Here is a 17,962-nt window from a genome sequence, read left to right on the forward strand (position 1 = left end):
TTTCCCAGGTTTAGTCTCTTCTCACTTTAATTCCTTTTCATCAGTGCTCGGTGGGTCCATTCATTTTGCAGAATTCGAGTTGGAAAGAGGAGCGTTGAGTGGTTTCAGCTCTTCCTGGCCTAAATGATTGTTTAGAATACAGCTGCTAGTGCCTGTTTGTTTGGACTCTCGGGATTTTGAGCACACATGTACACGTACCCGGCGTGTTTTTTTCAGGCCGCCAGGTTGAGGACTCAGACATCTGGGTGGGTCATGTGGGATCCAGCACTTTAACCACCACGCCACCTACTGGTCCAATACTTTGTTATTAAGCCTGGGAAAAAACTCACCTGCAGGTCAGAAAGCCAAACAGGGAATGTGTTGCAATGTCAAGTGAAGCAGACTTTGGTTCTGGCAGGTTCTGTGACTAGAAGGCCAAGGTGCTGACAGAGGGTGTCTGGGTGCCGTCCTAGAGAGGTTCCTCCCCGTGGCTGCTTCAGTGGAGCTATTGTGGTTTCTCTACGGACGTTTGAGCTCTGCACACCAAAGCCCCTCAGCCCACACAAGCCTAGGTGGAGCCAGTGCTCTCTGCAGGCACCTGGCTCCTGGCCTGCACCGGCCACGGCCCTCCACCCGAGCTCCCGTTCACTCGTTGTGGTTCTTTCAGGGCCCAGGAAACCTTCATGCAGTGGGATCAGTGCCGGCGGTTCTACAACTTCCTGATGGCCGACAACATGAAGAAGATCATCCTCTCACACAGGTACGTCACCTCCCGCTGTGTCTCAGGAGATGGTTCCTTTCTGAGCTCACTTTGGAGTCACTAAAAGCCAGAATTCCTGTTTGTCTGGGAGAAGAAAAAGACAAAGTCTGTAGCCAGCTGGTGACATAGTGGTTACATCGCTGGACTCTCACGTGGCTGACTGTGGTTCAGGTCCGAGACCCGGTGGCTTGAAACTCACAGTGGACACGTGTGTGCATGCCCAAGATCCCAGGAGGAGAATGGATGAGAAAGGAGTGATTTATCTCTCCCTCTCTCTCAGACAAGTACACGCATCCAGTAATAAAATGCTTTTTAAAAAGTGTTTTAAAAAGGCACTACCTTCCATCCCCCAGATTCACCCAGACTGGCCTTCCTGAGGGTAGAGTTCGCATGGTGCTTGAATAAGGCCAGGCTCACAGGCTCCTCAGACTGGCAAGCTCAGGTCCTCGTCTTGAGAAGGTGGAGAACAGAGGGAGGCTTATGTCCCCATGCTGGCTGGATGGGTAGTCATTTCCACTCAGCTCGTGTTGTTTGAAGGTCAGCCATGTTCTGGGCACTGAGCTGGGTTGTGGTTCCGTTGAGGTCCGGACATTCTGGGGAGCTGCTAAGCTGTGTAGCCAGAGGGGTGAAACCAGGTCTCTGATACCAAGGCCAAGTGATGGCCTCCTTTCTGTACCTCTGGGAGTGAAAGCGACTCCTCCCAAGGAATATTTGTCTTGTCAAAGGGCCCGGTCTCACTTAGTAATTAGTCTAAAAGGTTCATCACACAAGTTTTTTTAAAAACTTTTCTGTAAAGCATGTGTGCTTGCTGGAGAAAGGCAGAGAGAGAGAGATTGAAAGTGATAAATCTCTCCCCAGGGGATGACCGCACTGCAGTCCCTTTTCCTCCATTCTCCTCTTGGGCTTTTGGGCACACACACACATGTGAGTCGGGTGTCTTTTTCAAGTCCCCAGATTTAGGACTCGAGCCACACAATTGGCCATGTGGGAATCCAGCTGCCTTCATCACTACACCACCGGCTGGACACCGGTTCATCATATAATTCTTACCAAATTAGCAGAGTCCTTTGGGTATGCATCAAGTGTATTTATCTTTTTAAAATTTACTACAGAAAGCCATGCATTTAGAAATTTTTGGGACACTTAAAATTTGTTCATTCTAATCAGTAGGTATATGATCTTCTAATACTCTGAAAAAAAAAAAAAAGTAATATGTTCTAGACCAGCTCTGTAACATAGTGATTAAGGGAGCCGGATCCCACATGGTAACCACAATTGAAAAACATGCCAGGCACATGCATGTGTGTGCCCAAAATCCTGACAGGAGTTCTGCTATCCATTCACAACCTCTCCAAAAGAGGTTTCTTTGCTTTCTTCCTTTTCTTCTCTTTTTTTTTTTTTTTTTTTGGAGAGATTTTCACTGTAGGGCGCGTGCGCTCGCCAGACAGACAGAGAGAGACATAGAGACAGAAAGCGAGAAATCACCCCCCAGGGGGGATGGTCACGCCGCAATCCCTTCTCCTCCATTCTCCTCTCGGGATCTTGGGCACGCACGCACACGCGCCCGGCGTGAGCTTCAAGCCACCGGGTCTGGGACACGAACCGCGGTTGACTACGTGGGAGTCCAGCGACACAGCCATTACGCTAACTGCTGGTTCCCTTTTCTTTTCTTTTTTAATTGCCAGAGCTTACATGTGCTTGGCACAGAGGAGAGAGGGAGAGAGAGAGAAAGAAAAAGAATGAGAGAGAATATCCCCAATGGGGCATGCCTATACGACAATCCTTTTTCCCCCATTTCTCCATCCTGTCAGGATTTTGGAGAGGTTTTTGCCACAGGGCGCGTGTGTTCACTAGAAAGACGGAGAGAGACAGAAAGCAAGAAATCACCCCCACGGGGGGATGACCACACCGCGGTCCCTTCTCCATTCTCCTCTCAGGATCTTGGGCACGCACGCACATGCGCCCAGCGTAAGTTTAAGCCACTGGGTCCAGGGCCCGAACCGTGGTCGACTATGTGGGAGTTCAGCAACATAGCCATTACGCCAACTGTTGGTCCCCAAAGTGCATGTTTTGACCTCTACCTTTGTTTCAGTTTTCTCAGGATGGATCATCTTTTTCTATTTTTTGGCCATAGGGCATGTGTGCTTGCTGGAACAAGGCAGAAAGACAGTGAGAGGGAAAGTGAGAAATCACGTCCCAGGGCAGATGGCCATGCCGCAGTCCCTTCTCCTCCATTCTCCTCCAGGGATTTTGGGCACACCTGACGTCCCAAATACACACATGGCTGGTGTGTTTTGCAAGATGCTACATTAGGGACCTGAACTGCAAAGTCAGCCATATGGAATCCAGCACTGTCTCCTCCATGCCCCACCTACTGGCCCTGTCCGCCTCTTCTCGTTCACTGGGTACTTTTGTGTCTCATTCTAGACAAGCTCTTTTTGGAGACCATGTTAAGAAACCTCAGAGCCTGGAGGACACGGACTTGAGCCGGCTCTACACAGCAACCTCCCTGATGCAGATCGATGACAACGTGATGAGGTACGTCCGCGCGGAGGGTGGGATGCCTGGCAGGAGGCCACAGGCCAGCTCTGCCCAGCACCACTGCTTTGCTCTGCCCACTCGATTGTTACAGGCTTTTTTCCCTTCCCCTTTGAGTTAGTGTCTAGTAGTTAAAAACAGTTTTATAGAAAAAGTCAAATTTCCGATTTCCCTTGGGAAGGAGGAAGAGGAGCTGACCACTCGCTCTGCACTCCTGCGTGACGTGGTCAGCTTGATGGAGGAGGTGGGTGTGCACGCCCTTCACGGTCCTACCCATCCCGTCTCAGTAACAGGGCAACCATCAGGTGCCGCGTGGATCTGCATTTGCAGTGGAGTAAAAAGAAAAGGAGGTATTTTTATCAGCAGCTCTGTCAAAAAGAAAAAGAAAAAACAGAACCAGCAGGTGGCATGGTGGTTAAGGCACTGAATCCCACACGACTGACTCTGCAGTTCAAACTCTGGGCCCTGTGGCTTAAAAAACATGCTGGGCACTTGTGCATGTGTGTCTAAAATCTTTTGAGGAGAATGGAAGAGAATGGATTATGGCATGGCCATCCCTCCCCCAGGGAGCGGTTTCTCACTTTCCCTTCCTTTCTCTCTCTCTCTGTCTGCCTCTGGTGAGCACACTCGCCCTATGGCCAAAATCTCATAACAGCAATAAAAAATATATGGCTAGAGCCTCCTCCTTTGGGGACCAACAACCCTTTAAGATGCACACCCCACTCATTTCATTCATTTACTCTTTACCTGTTAGATCCCTTCAAGGACTTGAGGCCACGACCCTGACTGACAACAGCGTCCTCTTTCCTCGTACCACTCTTTACTTTTTTAAGCCACCAGGGCCAGAATTTTAATCAAGGTCAGCCATGCGGGATCTGGCTGTCTGTGGGGGACTAGAAGGCTTTTCCTGCCCACTGATACCACAAAGGGACTGATTTTTCAAGGACAGATGTCGTAGAAATGCTCTCAGCACTCGGCCTCCTCCCTAATTGTCCAGCCTAACCTTCCAGGTCCTTCCCAGGCAGGCAGATATCTAACTCCCAGAATTATCTGAGGAGGCTGGTGACAGAAGAGAGCCACAGGTTTGCAGTAGGCAGGGTATCTTAAAACCTGTCAGAGAATCCAGCGTTCAGAAACAAGAGGCCCCTGATCTGTGTCAGGGAGAAAAGAGGTGGAGCACTGACTGTTTTAAACCAGTTCTCTGACTACTGGGCAGAATTGGCAACTTTGAAACCCCCCACCCTTTTTTATTTTTAAAGAGATTTTTGCTATAGGGCACATGCACTCACTGGAGAGACAGAGAGAGAGAGAAAGTGAGAAATCACCCACTAGGGGGAATGGCTTGCAGTCCCTTCTCCTCCGTTCTCCTCTTGGGATTTTGGGTGTGCATGTACATGTGGCCGGTGTGAGTTCTAAGCCACCGGGTCCGGGATTCGAACTGCGGTCAGCCATGTGGGTGTCCAGCAATGTAACCATTACACTGTTTGATGGTCCCCACTTTGAACCCTTTATCCTATATGTATTTCGTTCCAACTTAGAGTGATCATGTTACTCCACCAGAATTGTGTTGAAAAGACAGTTCTAGTAGATGCCTTCGAATTTCAGTTTCTCTTTGTCTAGAGCAACATCTGGTTTTATGCTTCCTCGAAAGATGTACCATCCACTGATCATTCCTGAGTAGATAACAGTTACTCAGCGTAATTACTCTGCTGGTCATTGTGCTAGTAAGCACCATTACGTCATAAATCTCACGACGCCATTAAGGAAGATCCTGTCTTTAGATCCATTTTACACAAGATGTGCTGAGGCTTAGAGAAGCCAAGCCATTTGCCTTCGGCCACAGAACTAGTAAGTGGCAGAGCCAGGGTTTGAACATTGATGTTCAAGTCAGTACGGGCTGTCTCTCTCTTTCTCTCTCTCTCTTTTTTTAAGTTCATTTATAATTTCTTCCATGAAAGTGAGACACAGAGATACAGGTCTTTGACAAAGAGACCAGAACAGGGTCTTCACGCTGTGACTCACCCCCAGTCTCAGCCAGCCTGGATCATGGGCACATGGGTGTGTGCTGGGTGTCTGCAGAGAGGATCTGGGCTGCAAAGCCAGGACCCTCCCGCGTGGGTCCATCTGTGTTACCACTATGCCACCGCCTGGCCCCTGAAGCCCATAATCGTAACCCTTATTCTGCTGCCTGTGTACGTTGTACCGATGTGATGAGTTAGTGCAGACATAGGGTCAGCAGTGAAATCAGCTCAGCATTCAGTCCTGACTCTGCTGCTTGGGAATATCCTGCCGATACAGTGGCTTGCTGTGGGAAACCGGAGCAATGACAGCTCAGCATTCCAATCTTAGGACACACATTGTTTTGCTCTTCTCTCTCTTTTTCTTTCTTTTTTTTCCTTTTTCTTCTTTTCATTTGTTCTTTCTTTCTTTCTTTCTTTTTTTTACTTTGGTGTGTTACAGGAAGTTTCATGGCTACAACTCCCTGAAGGAATATTACGATGAAGAAAGCTGCATGAGGTACCTGCACCGGGTAAGTGGCCGGCACCAGCTCAGCACTGGTGTCACTTCATCCAGCCTGAACACAGTGTGACAGATCCCCCTCCTCAGTTCCCCTGGTGGAAGCTCAGCCCGAATCGGACTCCAAAAGTTGACTTGGCTTTATAATTGAGCCGAAGTCTGTCCCTCTGTGACCATGCATTCATCCTAGAGCTGCCCCGTAGACTGGTTCAGTCCTGTGTCTCTGTGAGAGCCCATGAAACCGCTCTAGCACTCAAGTTTTTCTTAATCTGCCTTAGAGAATAATCATGCCTGGTTTCTGCCATGGTTTATTTGGGTTTTGCTTTTCTTTCGTTTTACTATAGGGCATGTGCACTTGCCAGAGAGAGACCGGGATGGGGTGAGGGATAGAGTGAGAAACACCCTCTGGGGGGATGGCCACGCCACAGTCCCTCTCCTTCATTCTCCTCTGGATTTTGGACACACATGCACATGTGCCCGGAGCATTTTCCAAGCCGCTGAGTCTAGGACTTAAACTGCACAGTTAGCTGTGTGGGATCCAGCTACCTTAACCACCACGCTAGCTGGTATCTGCCGTAATTTTTATGGATGATCCTTCTAGAATCTAGATTTCTTAACCCAGATTCTTTTTTTTTTTAGCCATTGGATATTTTGTTAGCATGGTGCCTCCAAAACCTCACACTCCCTGCCGTGATCTGGCAAGCACAGGGCAAGATAGATAAATTTCTCTACGAAAGTGATGAAGAGCATGTATGTTGATAAGGCAGACTGGTTTGTATTTATGCAGTTTTTAGCAGCTTCAATGAACTTTGTGCAAATAAAGTTTGTAGTCAATCAAAAGCCCACATATTTTTTTCCCTGAACCACCACCAAGCCAGCCTCTCTCATTCTGTCTTTGTATAGTTGCTTTTTTTTTTTTTAAAGGAATTATTCTAGTTAACTTTATTTACTTATTTAAATTTGACCAGAGAGGAGCAGAGTGAGAGAGAGAGAGAAAAAAAGGGAAAGTGAGAAAACAAACCTCCAAGTTTGGGATTCAGACTGCCGTCGGCCACACAGTAGTCCAGCCCAGCACTCTTCACCACTGTGCCACCTTTCGGCCCCACACAGTTGCTTTTTTTTTTTAACCCAAACAAAGGATTTTTATTTACCCCCGTCAATGTCCACCTGTTTATTTGGCTCACCATTCCTTCAGCGGTAAAGCCCATCACTGCGTTGCAGTCCTGCCGCCCGCCATAGCCGCCATCACCCAGGCTTTCCATGCCTTCATTTAAGCCATCATCGAAATAATGAGCTGTCTCAGCCTCGAGGGCACAGCCACTCCCTACCTCAGTGTGGCCGTTCAGTGACATCTAAGTCCCCCATCTCTACTATCTTCACTAAAATGAAAAAGGAGACCAGGCCGGCCTCACACTATAGTAGTTAAAGGACACAGATCCCATATAGCTGAACACAGTTCCAATACTCACCCCAGCGGCTTGAAAAATAGACTGTGCGTGCGTGTGTGTGTGTGTGTGTGTGTGTGTGTGTGTGTGCAGGCCCCAAATCCTGACAGGACGGAGAGATGGAGGGGAAGGGATTGCAGAGTGAATATGCCCCATTGGGAGGTGTTTTCTCCCTCTGCCTCTCTCTTCGTCTCTCTGTCTCTGACAAGCATGCATGCCTTCTGGAAAAATGAGGGGAAAAATAGAAGGTAAAAGGAGACTTTTGACGTTTTGCTTAAGTAGATGCTGAATGTAAACCTGTTAAGAGTTCGCTGGTGTCCACCAGACTATTTCTAATTTCAACCTTCAGATTCTTCCGGGAAATCTTTTTTGTCCGGCATGACATGCACTTCAGTTTTCCTCTCCACAATACAAACCAAAAGACTATGGTCATGACTTTTTTTTTAAGAGAAACTTTAGCTATAGGACACGTGTGTTCCCCAGAGAGACAGAGAGAGAGAGAGAGAATGAGAAATCACCCCCCAGGGGGGATGGCCATACCACAGTCACTTCTCCTTTCGGGACTTTGGGCAAGTACCACACATGTACCCAGTATGAGTTTGAAGCCACTAGGTCCGGGACTCAAACCGCAGTCAGCCATGTGGGAGTCTGGTGATGTAAACATTATGCCATCTGACTTTATAACTCTTTAAGAGCACAAGGGTCACATAGGACACTGGAGCTTTGCCCCTGCACCCACCTGTTGCCATAGTTACAGTAATAGCAGCAGCTGTCACTCGTCCCACTGCCAGTGAGGACAAGGCATCCTTAATCCACCTGTTTAGCAAGCCGAGCTGTGACTTTCTGCCCCCTGCTTCAAAGATGTGCCCAATAGCAAATTTGAGCAAATCAAGGAGATCCGAAAAAGGGAGTCAACGATCTAATTCTGCTTTATTTTCTTGTTGCAGATTTATGTGCCTCTCATGCTGGTTAACGCAGCCGATGACCCCTTGGTGCATGAAAGTCTTCTAACCATTCCAAAATCTCTTTCAGGTAAGCGGTTCTTCTACTGTTTTCTCAGCCACTCAGCGAACTACCACAGTGGAGTCTGTCACCTTCCCCATGCTGTCATCTCCTAGAGCCCATCCTCTTTGGGGAAGGACATCATGATGGCAGTGTGAGAGCCTGATAGTCCTAGGGTGTGACAGGACCCGGGCAGAGCCTTCTCATGTTCCTTCCTGGTGCAGGACACGGGACCACTGTTGATTCATAGCCAGGAGGGCTATAGGGCAGTCACCTGGTGTCCTGGGAAACAGTTGTCTCAGGCCTATGGTTCCATGAAGTCTGAGAATTTGAAAGAGATACTTAGACTTAAAATATGGCCTGAATAGCAAAACCCAGAAGCCCATTCTGCTCCCTCCTGTGACAGCCTCTCCGTTGGCTTTGAGGATAAAAATATACGCAAGTGAAACGGCAAAGAACGTTGCCCACGGGGGTGTCACTGCGTTAGGCCAGCGCTGTCTCATCCCATGGAGCGAGGGCAGCAGGAGGCAGGATTACTTTGCCTTGTAATTTCAGGTCCCAGAGACATCCTCTCCCACCCCCACAATCCTCCTCTGTGATTGTATTTCCTCTTGTAAATATCACACATGAAGCAGAAGGAAGAGGGAAACTAAACCTCTGGTTCTCTGGAGACCTCAAGCTAGAGTTATAGCAGACAAATGAGCTAGCCCAGTGGCCTAGTGGTTTAGGGAGCTGGGCCCCCTATAGTCAACCAGGTGGTTCAAATCCTAGCCCTAGAAGCTGGAAAAACACTCTGGGCATATGTGCATGTATGCTCCAGATCCTGACGGGACGGAGAAATTGAGGGGAAGGGGTTGTGGAGTAACCATGGCCCATCGGGAGGTGCTTTATCCCTCTCCATCTCTCTGGTGAGTGCGTACACTCTTCAGCAAATTTAAAAAAATTTAAAAAAAGAATGTAAAAATTCCAAGAGGAGAATGGAGGAGAAGAGATTGCCATGTGGCCATCCCCTGTCAGGGGTGATTTCTCACTTTCTGTCTCTCTGGTGAGTGCACACACCTTACAGCAAAAATCTCTCAAAAAATTTTTTAAAAAATAACCACCATCAACATATATACATATATATATGGCAGATGGAGGACCCACATCTAGCCAGGACTCATTACACTGCTCAGGGTACAGGCTGCATATGTTGGAGATGTTATGTAATAAAAAAAAACTGTCTCCTAGGGACCAGCAGATGGCTTAATGATTATATCGCTGGACTCCCACATAGTCAACTGTGGTTCGAGTCCCAGATCCAACGGCTTGAAACATGCCAGGCGTGTGTGCGTGCCCAAGATCCCGAGAGGAGAATGGAGGAGAAGGGATTGCGGCATGGCCATCCTCTGTAGGGCGTGATTTCTGGCTTTCTGTCTCTCTGGCAAGTGCACGCACCCTATAGCAAAAATCTCTCTCAAGATAAAAAAACTGCCTCCTCTCAGCCTCCTGTCCAGCCATAGGTTCACTGCCCAGGAATAGCCCACTGAGCCACGAGTGCAGCAGAGAGAAGGCAGCAGCACTGGTTCCATTTAGTCCTCTGATGTCACCAGCTCTGTGCTGATGCTGTCACATAGAAATCTATCAAACAGCGACCCAAAAAGAAACATAAGCGGGCTCAGACAGGAAAAGAGCTAATAGAGCCAGTAAGTGGCCCCGTCAGTCACTCCCCAAGAAAGACAGAGTTCTCCTGTTTTATCTGGCTGCCACTCTCATGCAAATCTTCAGTAATGGCTTGGTACCGGTCTGTGTGAGAATAACCTAAATGTGGATTCCAGCACTCAAGCTCCTGGTTTGTTTTTTCTTTAAGTTTGCTTGCTTATTTATGTATTTCTCCCATGAGCAACAGAGAGAGAGAGACAGTCCCTCCACCCCCTGACAAGGTCCCCAGACTGTGATCCTTCCCCAGCCTAAACCGTGGGTCACGGGCATACACATGCGTGGAGTACTTAGGGAAGTCTCCAGATGCAAACTCGGAAGCTTCCCCCATGGGTCAGCCTTGTAGAGCGACGCGTTTCACTGCTGTGCCACCTTCCGGCCCCCTGGCTCCTGACTATTGACTCTCGAGATGCCCATTTAGCGTGTGGCATTGAGAGCTTGGACATCATTTAATAGAACTTGACACTTTAAGTCGTCTCTGTCCTGAAGATAAATGTCTGTAATGAAAAATCATTGACTCCATTAAATTCTCCCTGGTTGCTAGTAAACCACTCTGTAAGAGCGGTCAGTCCCTATGCAGAACCTGGCCCCACCGCTAGCGTGGGCGTCACCCAGGAGCTTGTTAGAAATGCAGGACCGCGGGCCAGCTTCATGCCTTGGTGGTTAAGGTGCCTGGACCCTGCGTGGCCAACTATGCAGTTTGAGTCTCACATCCATTGGCTTGAGGGAAAATGCTGGACTTATGTGTGCACATGCCCAAAATCCCTCAAGGAGGAAGAGATAGAGGAGAAGGAATTATGGTGTGGCCGTTCTCTGTAAGAAGTGTTTTCTGTTTTCTGGCAAATGCACACGCCTTCTAGCAAGAGAAAGAAAGAAAAAAAAAAGTAATGCAGGATCTCAGCTTTATTCTCAGACTTATTAAATCAGAACATGCAGGGGACCAGCAGATGGCATATAAGTTAGGTTGCTGGACTCCTACATAGTCAACCATGGTTCAAGTCCCAAATCCGGCAGCTTGAAACTCTCTCTGGGTGCTTGAATGTGTGTGCTCAAAATCCCAAGAGAAGACTGGAGGAAAAGGGATTGCAGCGTGGCCATCCCCCCTGGGGGGTGTGTGATTTCTTGCTTTCTGTCTCTCTGACGAGCGCATATACCCTATAGCAAAAATCTCTCTGAAAACAAATCAGAATATGTGTCTTAATGGGATATATCAGGTGGCTGCAAGTGGGAAAGCATCACCAAAATCACTTGGGGACCTTTAGTAATACTAGTGGCTGGGTTCCCCCTTCCTCACTCGCCCCCTACAGCCCAGCCCCAGAGATTCTGATTTAATTGGTCTGGGTGCAGCCAGGCTTAGGGAGCTTTAAAAACTCCCCAGGTCGGGCCAACAGGTAATGTGATAGTTAAGGTGCTGGACTTCCACATGACTGACTGCAGTTCAAGTCCCGCACCTGGTGGCTTGAAAATCACACGAGGTGCCTATATAAGTGTGCCCCAAATCCCAGGAGGAGAACAGAGGAGAAAGGATTGTGGCATGGCCATCTGCCATGAGGGGTGATTTCTTTCTTTCCCTCTTACTATCTGTCTCTCTCCAGCAAGTACATGCACCGTATGGCAAAAACCTAAAAAAAAGAAATTATCAGTCAATCAATAGCCTCCCCAGGTTGGGCCAGCAGGTGGCATAGTGGTTAAGGTACTGGATCCCATATGGTCAACTCCACCTTTGGAGTCTTGGACCAGGCAACCTGAAAAATGCATGCATGTGCATTCTCAAAATCTGAAGAGGAGATTGGAGGAGAAGGGGTTGCAGTGTGACCATCTCCCCTGGGGGGTGATTTTTCACTTTCCCCTTCTCTGTCTCTCTCTCTTCCTGTTGAGCATACCTCCCTATGGAAAAAAAATCTGGAGAAAAAAAAACTGGTCAGGTTGAGGGTCAGCCCATGGCAGCTGGATCCCACATGGCTGACACACAGTTCGACTCCTGGACCCAGTGGTTTGAGAAACACACTAGGCACATGTGCATGTGTGCCCAAAATCTCCAAAGGAGGGAGAAATGGAAAGGGATGTGGCGTGACCATCCCCCATGGGAGGGTGCTTTCTCCTCCCCCCCCCTCTTTCCAGCGAGCACATGCACCCTCTGGCAAAATTTTAAAAAGAAAAACTCCCCAGGATGATTCTAATATGCAGCCAAGTTCAAAAACCACTTGGGGTTCTAAGGATTTCTTCAACTCCTGCCCATTCTGCTCCACAATCAAAATGCTTTTCCAGACCCTGATAGCTCCCACTGCCTTGTCTACCCATCCTCTGTCCCCAGAGGCATGTCCCACCGTGGTGGACAAGGCACAGTGAGCAGAGATCAGGTGCCCATCTAGGTGACTTTCCGTCCTGGAGGCTCCCTCTCGCCCTTCCCGCCCTGGAGCTGTGTGGAGCATGGTAACTCACTCGGCTGCCTTTTCCCCCGCAGAGAAACGGGAGAACGTCATGTTTGTGCTGCCTCTGCACGGCGGCCACCTGGGCTTCTTTGAGGGCTCTGTGCTGTTCCCGGAGCCCTTGACATGGATGGATAAGCTGGTGGTGGAGTATGCCAATGCCATCTGCCAGTGGGAACGGAACAAGTCGCAGTGCTCTGACACGGAGCAGGTGGAGGCTGACCTGGAGTGAGGCCTCCGGACTCTGGCGCGCTCCAGCGGCCCTCCCCTGGAACCCGCGTCCCCTCACCCGCTGTTTCAGGCCTCCCATCTCCCTCAGTGACCTGGATCTGACCTCACACCGCAGCGGGAGGCCATCCACCATGCACACCTGCCTGGGAGCAGGCGGCTCTCCTGGGAGCTCCAGGCTATTTTTGTGCTTAGTTACTGGTTTTCTTCATTGCATTGTTAGCCACGGTGACAAGCGACAGGGTTCTCACCCTCCTGTCCGGTCTCAGCATCCGATTGCTTTTAAGCCAATTACATCTAGTTTCCCTATTAAAAATGTGTCTGAACAGCAATTTTGCTTTGCCAATCAAAAGGCTTTTCCCTTAGAACAGTGAAGGATGTGTTATTTGGTGGTGGTTGTATGTGTCCTTATGTAGACCCTAAAAGATAGAGCTCGCCCTTCTGTTATATCATAGGCCAGTGCTGAAGACACACCTCAGCTTGGGAGTCTGAAGACCTGAGCCTCCCAGGCCGGAGTGTGGTCTCTTAAATGGGGAAGGAAATCCCTTGAGTTGCAAGCCAAGTATTCTCCCTCAACTATCTTCTGAGACCTTTTCCCCCCACTTTGCTGCTGCTCAGAGTTTCCTGGGGCATTTGTTAAACATTCAGCCTCCCAGATCCCTCCCCTTGGAAAGGCTGATCCTGTGGGTCTGGAGAGGGGTCTGGGGATTTTAATTTTTGACAAGTGCCCCAGGTGATTCTCATCAACAGGCAAATTTGGGAAACTCTTCTCCACTGCCTTTAAATTAGATACATCTTAGTAGCTCTTGTATTGAAATTCATTATCAGAGATGTCTCTTAGCTCCCAGGGACCTCCAAAGCAACAAGGCCTGTCACTTGTCACCTGTAACTGTCCTTGTGTGATCACAGTGTGAAAGGACCCTGGGTGGGAGCAAGCCTTTGGGCTGTATGACCCTGGAAAAGTCTCTATGGACTTTAATCTTGTCACCTTTAAATGGGGGGACTTAGACCAGGTAGATTGCCAAGATCACAGTCAGTTCTGAAGTTCAATGACAAACTCAGTTTACTGAGGTTTGAGAGAACATTCCCTCGGGAAACCTGGGAGCTGTTACCCCAGTCTAAACATGTAGATGTCATTATTTGCCTTTGTTGTTGAGGGTTTTTTTTTATTTTTATTTTTGTCTGTTTCTGGTTTTGTTTTTTTCTTTTGTCCCTTATTTCATATAAAGAAATTTGGGAGAAGGGGTTGGCACTCAATTATAATTTTAGTTTTTTGGTTTTTTTTTTTTAGCCCAGGTCCCTCTAACTCTGGCTTTTGATACCAAATGACTCAAAAGTTGTATCTTGAGTTCAGAGAATGATATTTCTAACCGAAGAGGGTGTTCTTTTGAAATCAGATTTTTAATCTAACAGCCTATATTTCCAGTCTGTTGGGTAGATCTTTCCAAAGTGTGTCTTCTCACGTGAAAACGTTGCTCTCGTTTCAAGTACTCTTCTTCTCCCGTCCTGTGGTACTTGACTACCTAGAAACCCTGCACTTTGAAAAATCAGCAGTTGTTGTCTGGAACTAAACAGAACTACAGATGAAATTGCTTGGATACTTTAAAAACATCTTTTCTCTGCTTCTTCTCCTTTGGCTCCAGGATAGAGACTGGCAAATAGTGATAGATCTGTGTGGCCGTCCCAGGGTGCAGGGAGCCTGAGCACCTGCATGCCCACCCTCATGGCCACAGGTGAGGTAACTTGGGCCTTAGTCCCAGAGACTGTGACCGTAACGCCTGTAACCCGAAGAAGTTGTTTTCTGACAATCACCAGACCATCCTAACGACATCAGTCATAGCCATTGTCGCACAAGAATGAGATTTCTGTGGTCTCAACTTGGCTTTGGTGTAATTTCTCACACTGAACAAATCCTGTCGTTACGATTTCACCCCAGGTTGTTATTTTTCTAATGCATTTCCTTCGCATGCTCTTTTAGCACAAATTGGCACTTTATTATCTCGTCACCTGCCCCTCGATTGGGAAGCTCACCCCTCTGCTCTGTTCTTTTCCTTCCGCCCCACCACAACTATGATCTAGAAGATTCCTAGTCCTATTTTCCTGCTACTGCCTTCATTCCGCCAGACTTCGGGTGTAAACAGGTAATCCCAGCAATAACTTTGTAGAATTGAATCACCATTTCAGGAAGTGAGGGGCTCCTTTCGCTTGCCTGAGGTTACATCTCTTGACCTTTTCCGACAAAACGGTGGCCGAGGTACCAGCTCCATTGAGGAGGAGAAAAGACAGTCTTGTTGTCACACAGGCGGAGGGGGGGGTGGCAGGGGGGGCCTTGGGGGCCGGTCAACGTGCAGGAGTCCTGGCGGCACCTATGGAGGAGAGGCAGGCCTGGGGCCATAGGCTTTGTTGCCATACAACCGGAATTGACCCCCCGGGACTGTGGGGGCCATGTCCCAGCTGAAGCCCTTTTTAGCGTGACTCTGAATGGCACTTACATTCCATTTTGGCTCACATGGAATCAACTGAAGCCCTTTGTTCCAGCTTCGGGCTCTCAGGCATAGAAATGAGAATGTGACTGTGGCTGTCTTACAGGAAAATTCTTGTTTGTCCCTGAATGGGAGCACAGAGGCATTGAATTTACAGAGAGGCAAACTTGCCTGATAAATGAGAGCATGGCATTTTTTTATGTAGGTCATCTTTTTCCCTTCCTCCGGGCTTCCTCGCCTTTCTTTCCCAAAGTCATTCATTTCTGTGGATCACGTGAATGCTCTTCTTGCTATTGAGGTCCTGGTTTGGGCTAAAACAAGGCTGAATTTCTGAAAGCTTGGTTAAAAACGAAATTTTAAAGTCCAATTATGACTTTCAGTTGCATAGAGCTAAGCGGTCCCATGGCAGGAAGGAACACGTTAAACACCAAGAGGGAAAAGCACTCACATTCCTCCTGTACTTCCTTGCCTCCTAAACAATTTGAAGAACCTATCCCAGTGAAATTAGAATGATTGGACTTGAAATAGTAGCTCATGGGGAAAGTCATGTCATATTTTTCTATGTTTTTCTACGCAAAAATGCGTCATGACTCTCCCAACGACGGCCCAGTGCGATGTCAGCGTGGAAAGGGAGTGTAACAGACTTCTCTCCCTCACGGTGAGTGTGTATCAGTGACCCCAAAGCAGGTAGAAAGTTGTTTGTCGGTGTAATGTTCTTTGCACCTTCTGCAGCATTTTACACCTAAAGAAACTTGATGGCCTATGCCAGGTATTCTGGAAATACACCTGAAACGGGAATGTTCCTTTCTTGTCATGATGTTACGGAGCCAAGGTCGAGGGGACCTGGGTTCTTATCTAAACAGTTTTTCATTCACATTAGCTCGTAGGCAAGCCCTTGAACCTGTCACTCCATCACAGACCATCTCTAGGGCCACATTGATCTATTTACACATCACCTGTCTAAGCATTTTTCAACATTCGCCTGAACTTAGCTTCCACAGCCTTGTAGGTGGAACGGGCGAGGTCAAAGCTCCAGGCTCATCCCGAGGGGACCTTCATGGTGAAGACCCTCGGTACTGTCCAAAGCCCCGTGTCTTCAGCTTGCTTCTTTTCAGAGTATTCAGTGTGGTATTCTTGCTATTCTGAGGGTGGTCTTGTGACTGTGGCAGGTGCTTGCCGTTGGAATAAGAAGAATATCTCCATCCTTCAGTGTCACTCAGGCAGAGCATTGAGAATTCCCAGGGCAGAAAGCCTTCCTGCGCCGGCTTTCATTCTAAAACTACAGTCTTCATTAAAGCTGAACTTTCTGGGTAGCTGAGCTCACATGCCCGGCATCTGAATGAGAGCTCTCTTTGTAATTGGGTGACTTCAGCTCTATTTTTCCAGCTCCGGGGAAACAATACGTGTGTTCTTGTTTGTGTTTGCTGGGCAAGCAGATGTCTGAGATGTGAGAGGCTTTTCTTTTCCCGTGGCATTGATCGGGACTTAGAGCTAAAGGAAAGATCGCTGAAACATCTCACTGAGTTGAAGGAGCTCCTAAGTCTTTGTCCTTTAGTCCGGACAGGAGAGGTATTAAGAAGCATTTTGCTGCAGCCTTCTCTCAAAAATACCATCTTCTTTGCCCAGAAAGCCTTAAATTGTTTCTAGAAAATTCCCTGACATTACGACAATCTCGTGGCATTCTTAGAATTCAGATTCTTCTGCTGTGGACGTTTGAGGAGAAGCCACAGCACAGCCAGAGAGTTCTCCTAATGTAGACTCCTGGTTACATTCTCACTGCACACCCCTCTGCAATACGAGTGACTCCAAACTGCCTACATGCACCCTCTCTAGCACCCCTCTGTCCTTCTCGGCCTTACGCTGTTGTCCAAAGTCACCTTGGATAACTGAGATGCTTCAAAAAGCCATGAGCAAGTGGCCTGCCTGTGGCATTTAAGAGCCAAGCATCGGAGGGGACGCTTTTCTTCTACCTCTGTCATTTAAACAGAGGCACCTTCCCCCTCTTCATAAGTTAGAATTGCTTCTGCCAAGCTGTATTGGAAGGTAAGGAAGGGGAGCTGACCCCTGCTGGCAGAGAGACCTGGAATGCCGCTCTAGCCAAGGCTGCTTCCTCTTGCCTGTGTCACTGCTGCCTCTGATGCCATAACCCACACAGTGGCCCTTGGAAGCGGGCCACAGAGTCCAACTCACCAACCGTTCTCAGGCTCCCTGAAGGCAGATGACTGCCCCTTTCAGAAGCAGCAGCTCCCCACATTTTCGGAGCTGCTTTCCCCAGCATGTCCAAGGGTAAAACTTCCATGCATCTCTAATAAATAGGCTGAAATTAATCTCTAACTGGTAGGTTCTGTTTGTTCCATGAGGCCTCACAGCTTTCAACTGGACTCCTGTCAATTAGTAATGAAATCTACCACCTACCTTCTCCCCATTCCGGTCCTCAGTAGCCAAGAACTCCATTATTGCCCTAAGCTGGGGACAGTCCACTTATGACACCTGCAGAGATACCTTTCATCTCAAAGGGCATTTTCCTCCCAGACCTCCCAGACTGAGCAGCCAGCAGTCCCTAGCATGGCCGACCCCCTTGGTCCCAGGACTGATGGCTTCTCTCCCAGGCTGTTCCCATGGGCGGAAGACGTTCCTGGGTGTCAGAGTTCAGTTTTGCGTTCTGGGTTTTGTGTGTGTGTGTGTGTGTGTGTGTGTGTGTGTGTGTGTATGCTTTTTGTTTGGTTTGTTTGGTCTCTTTAGTTTTCCTGAAGCACAAGTCCACGTAGAATCTTGTCACCTCGTCACACCAGTCCCAGATGATCTGGGTCTCTCCCACTGCCTCAGGAAGACCTTCACTGTACCTGAGCTTCTGACTTCTGCCACTGCAGCTGCCTTAGTGAC

At 48.4% G+C, this 17,962-nt stretch overlaps 1 protein-coding gene across 2 annotated transcripts in view; it reads left to right on the forward strand.

The window, feature by feature from the left end:
• ABHD2 (abhydrolase domain containing 2, acylglycerol lipase) overlaps positions 1–17,962 on the forward strand; it is an 86,070-nt gene that overhangs the window by 65,580 nt on the left and 2,528 nt on the right. Inside the window, exons 7-11 of one of the 2 annotated variants that reach the window (XM_006152789.3) lie at positions 647–739; positions 3,167–3,277; positions 5,738–5,807; positions 8,187–8,271; positions 12,404–15,037. In XM_006152789.3, coding sequence (XP_006152851.1) covers positions 647–739; positions 3,167–3,277; positions 5,738–5,807; positions 8,187–8,271; positions 12,404–12,600 — 556 coding nt within the window. In that variant the 3' untranslated portion in view covers positions 12,601–15,037. Of the gene's footprint in view, positions 1–646; positions 740–3,166; positions 3,278–5,737; positions 5,808–8,186; positions 8,272–12,403; positions 15,038–17,962 lie in introns of those variants that run through there. The other variant, XM_006152790.3, reaches the window with a different exon arrangement.

Source organism: Tupaia chinensis, unplaced genomic scaffold (genome assembly GCF_000334495.1).
Source record: "Tupaia chinensis unplaced genomic scaffold, TupChi_1.0 Scaffold000359_1, whole genome shotgun sequence".
Classification (NCBI taxonomy): domain Eukaryota; kingdom Metazoa; phylum Chordata; class Mammalia; order Scandentia; family Tupaiidae; genus Tupaia; species Tupaia belangeri.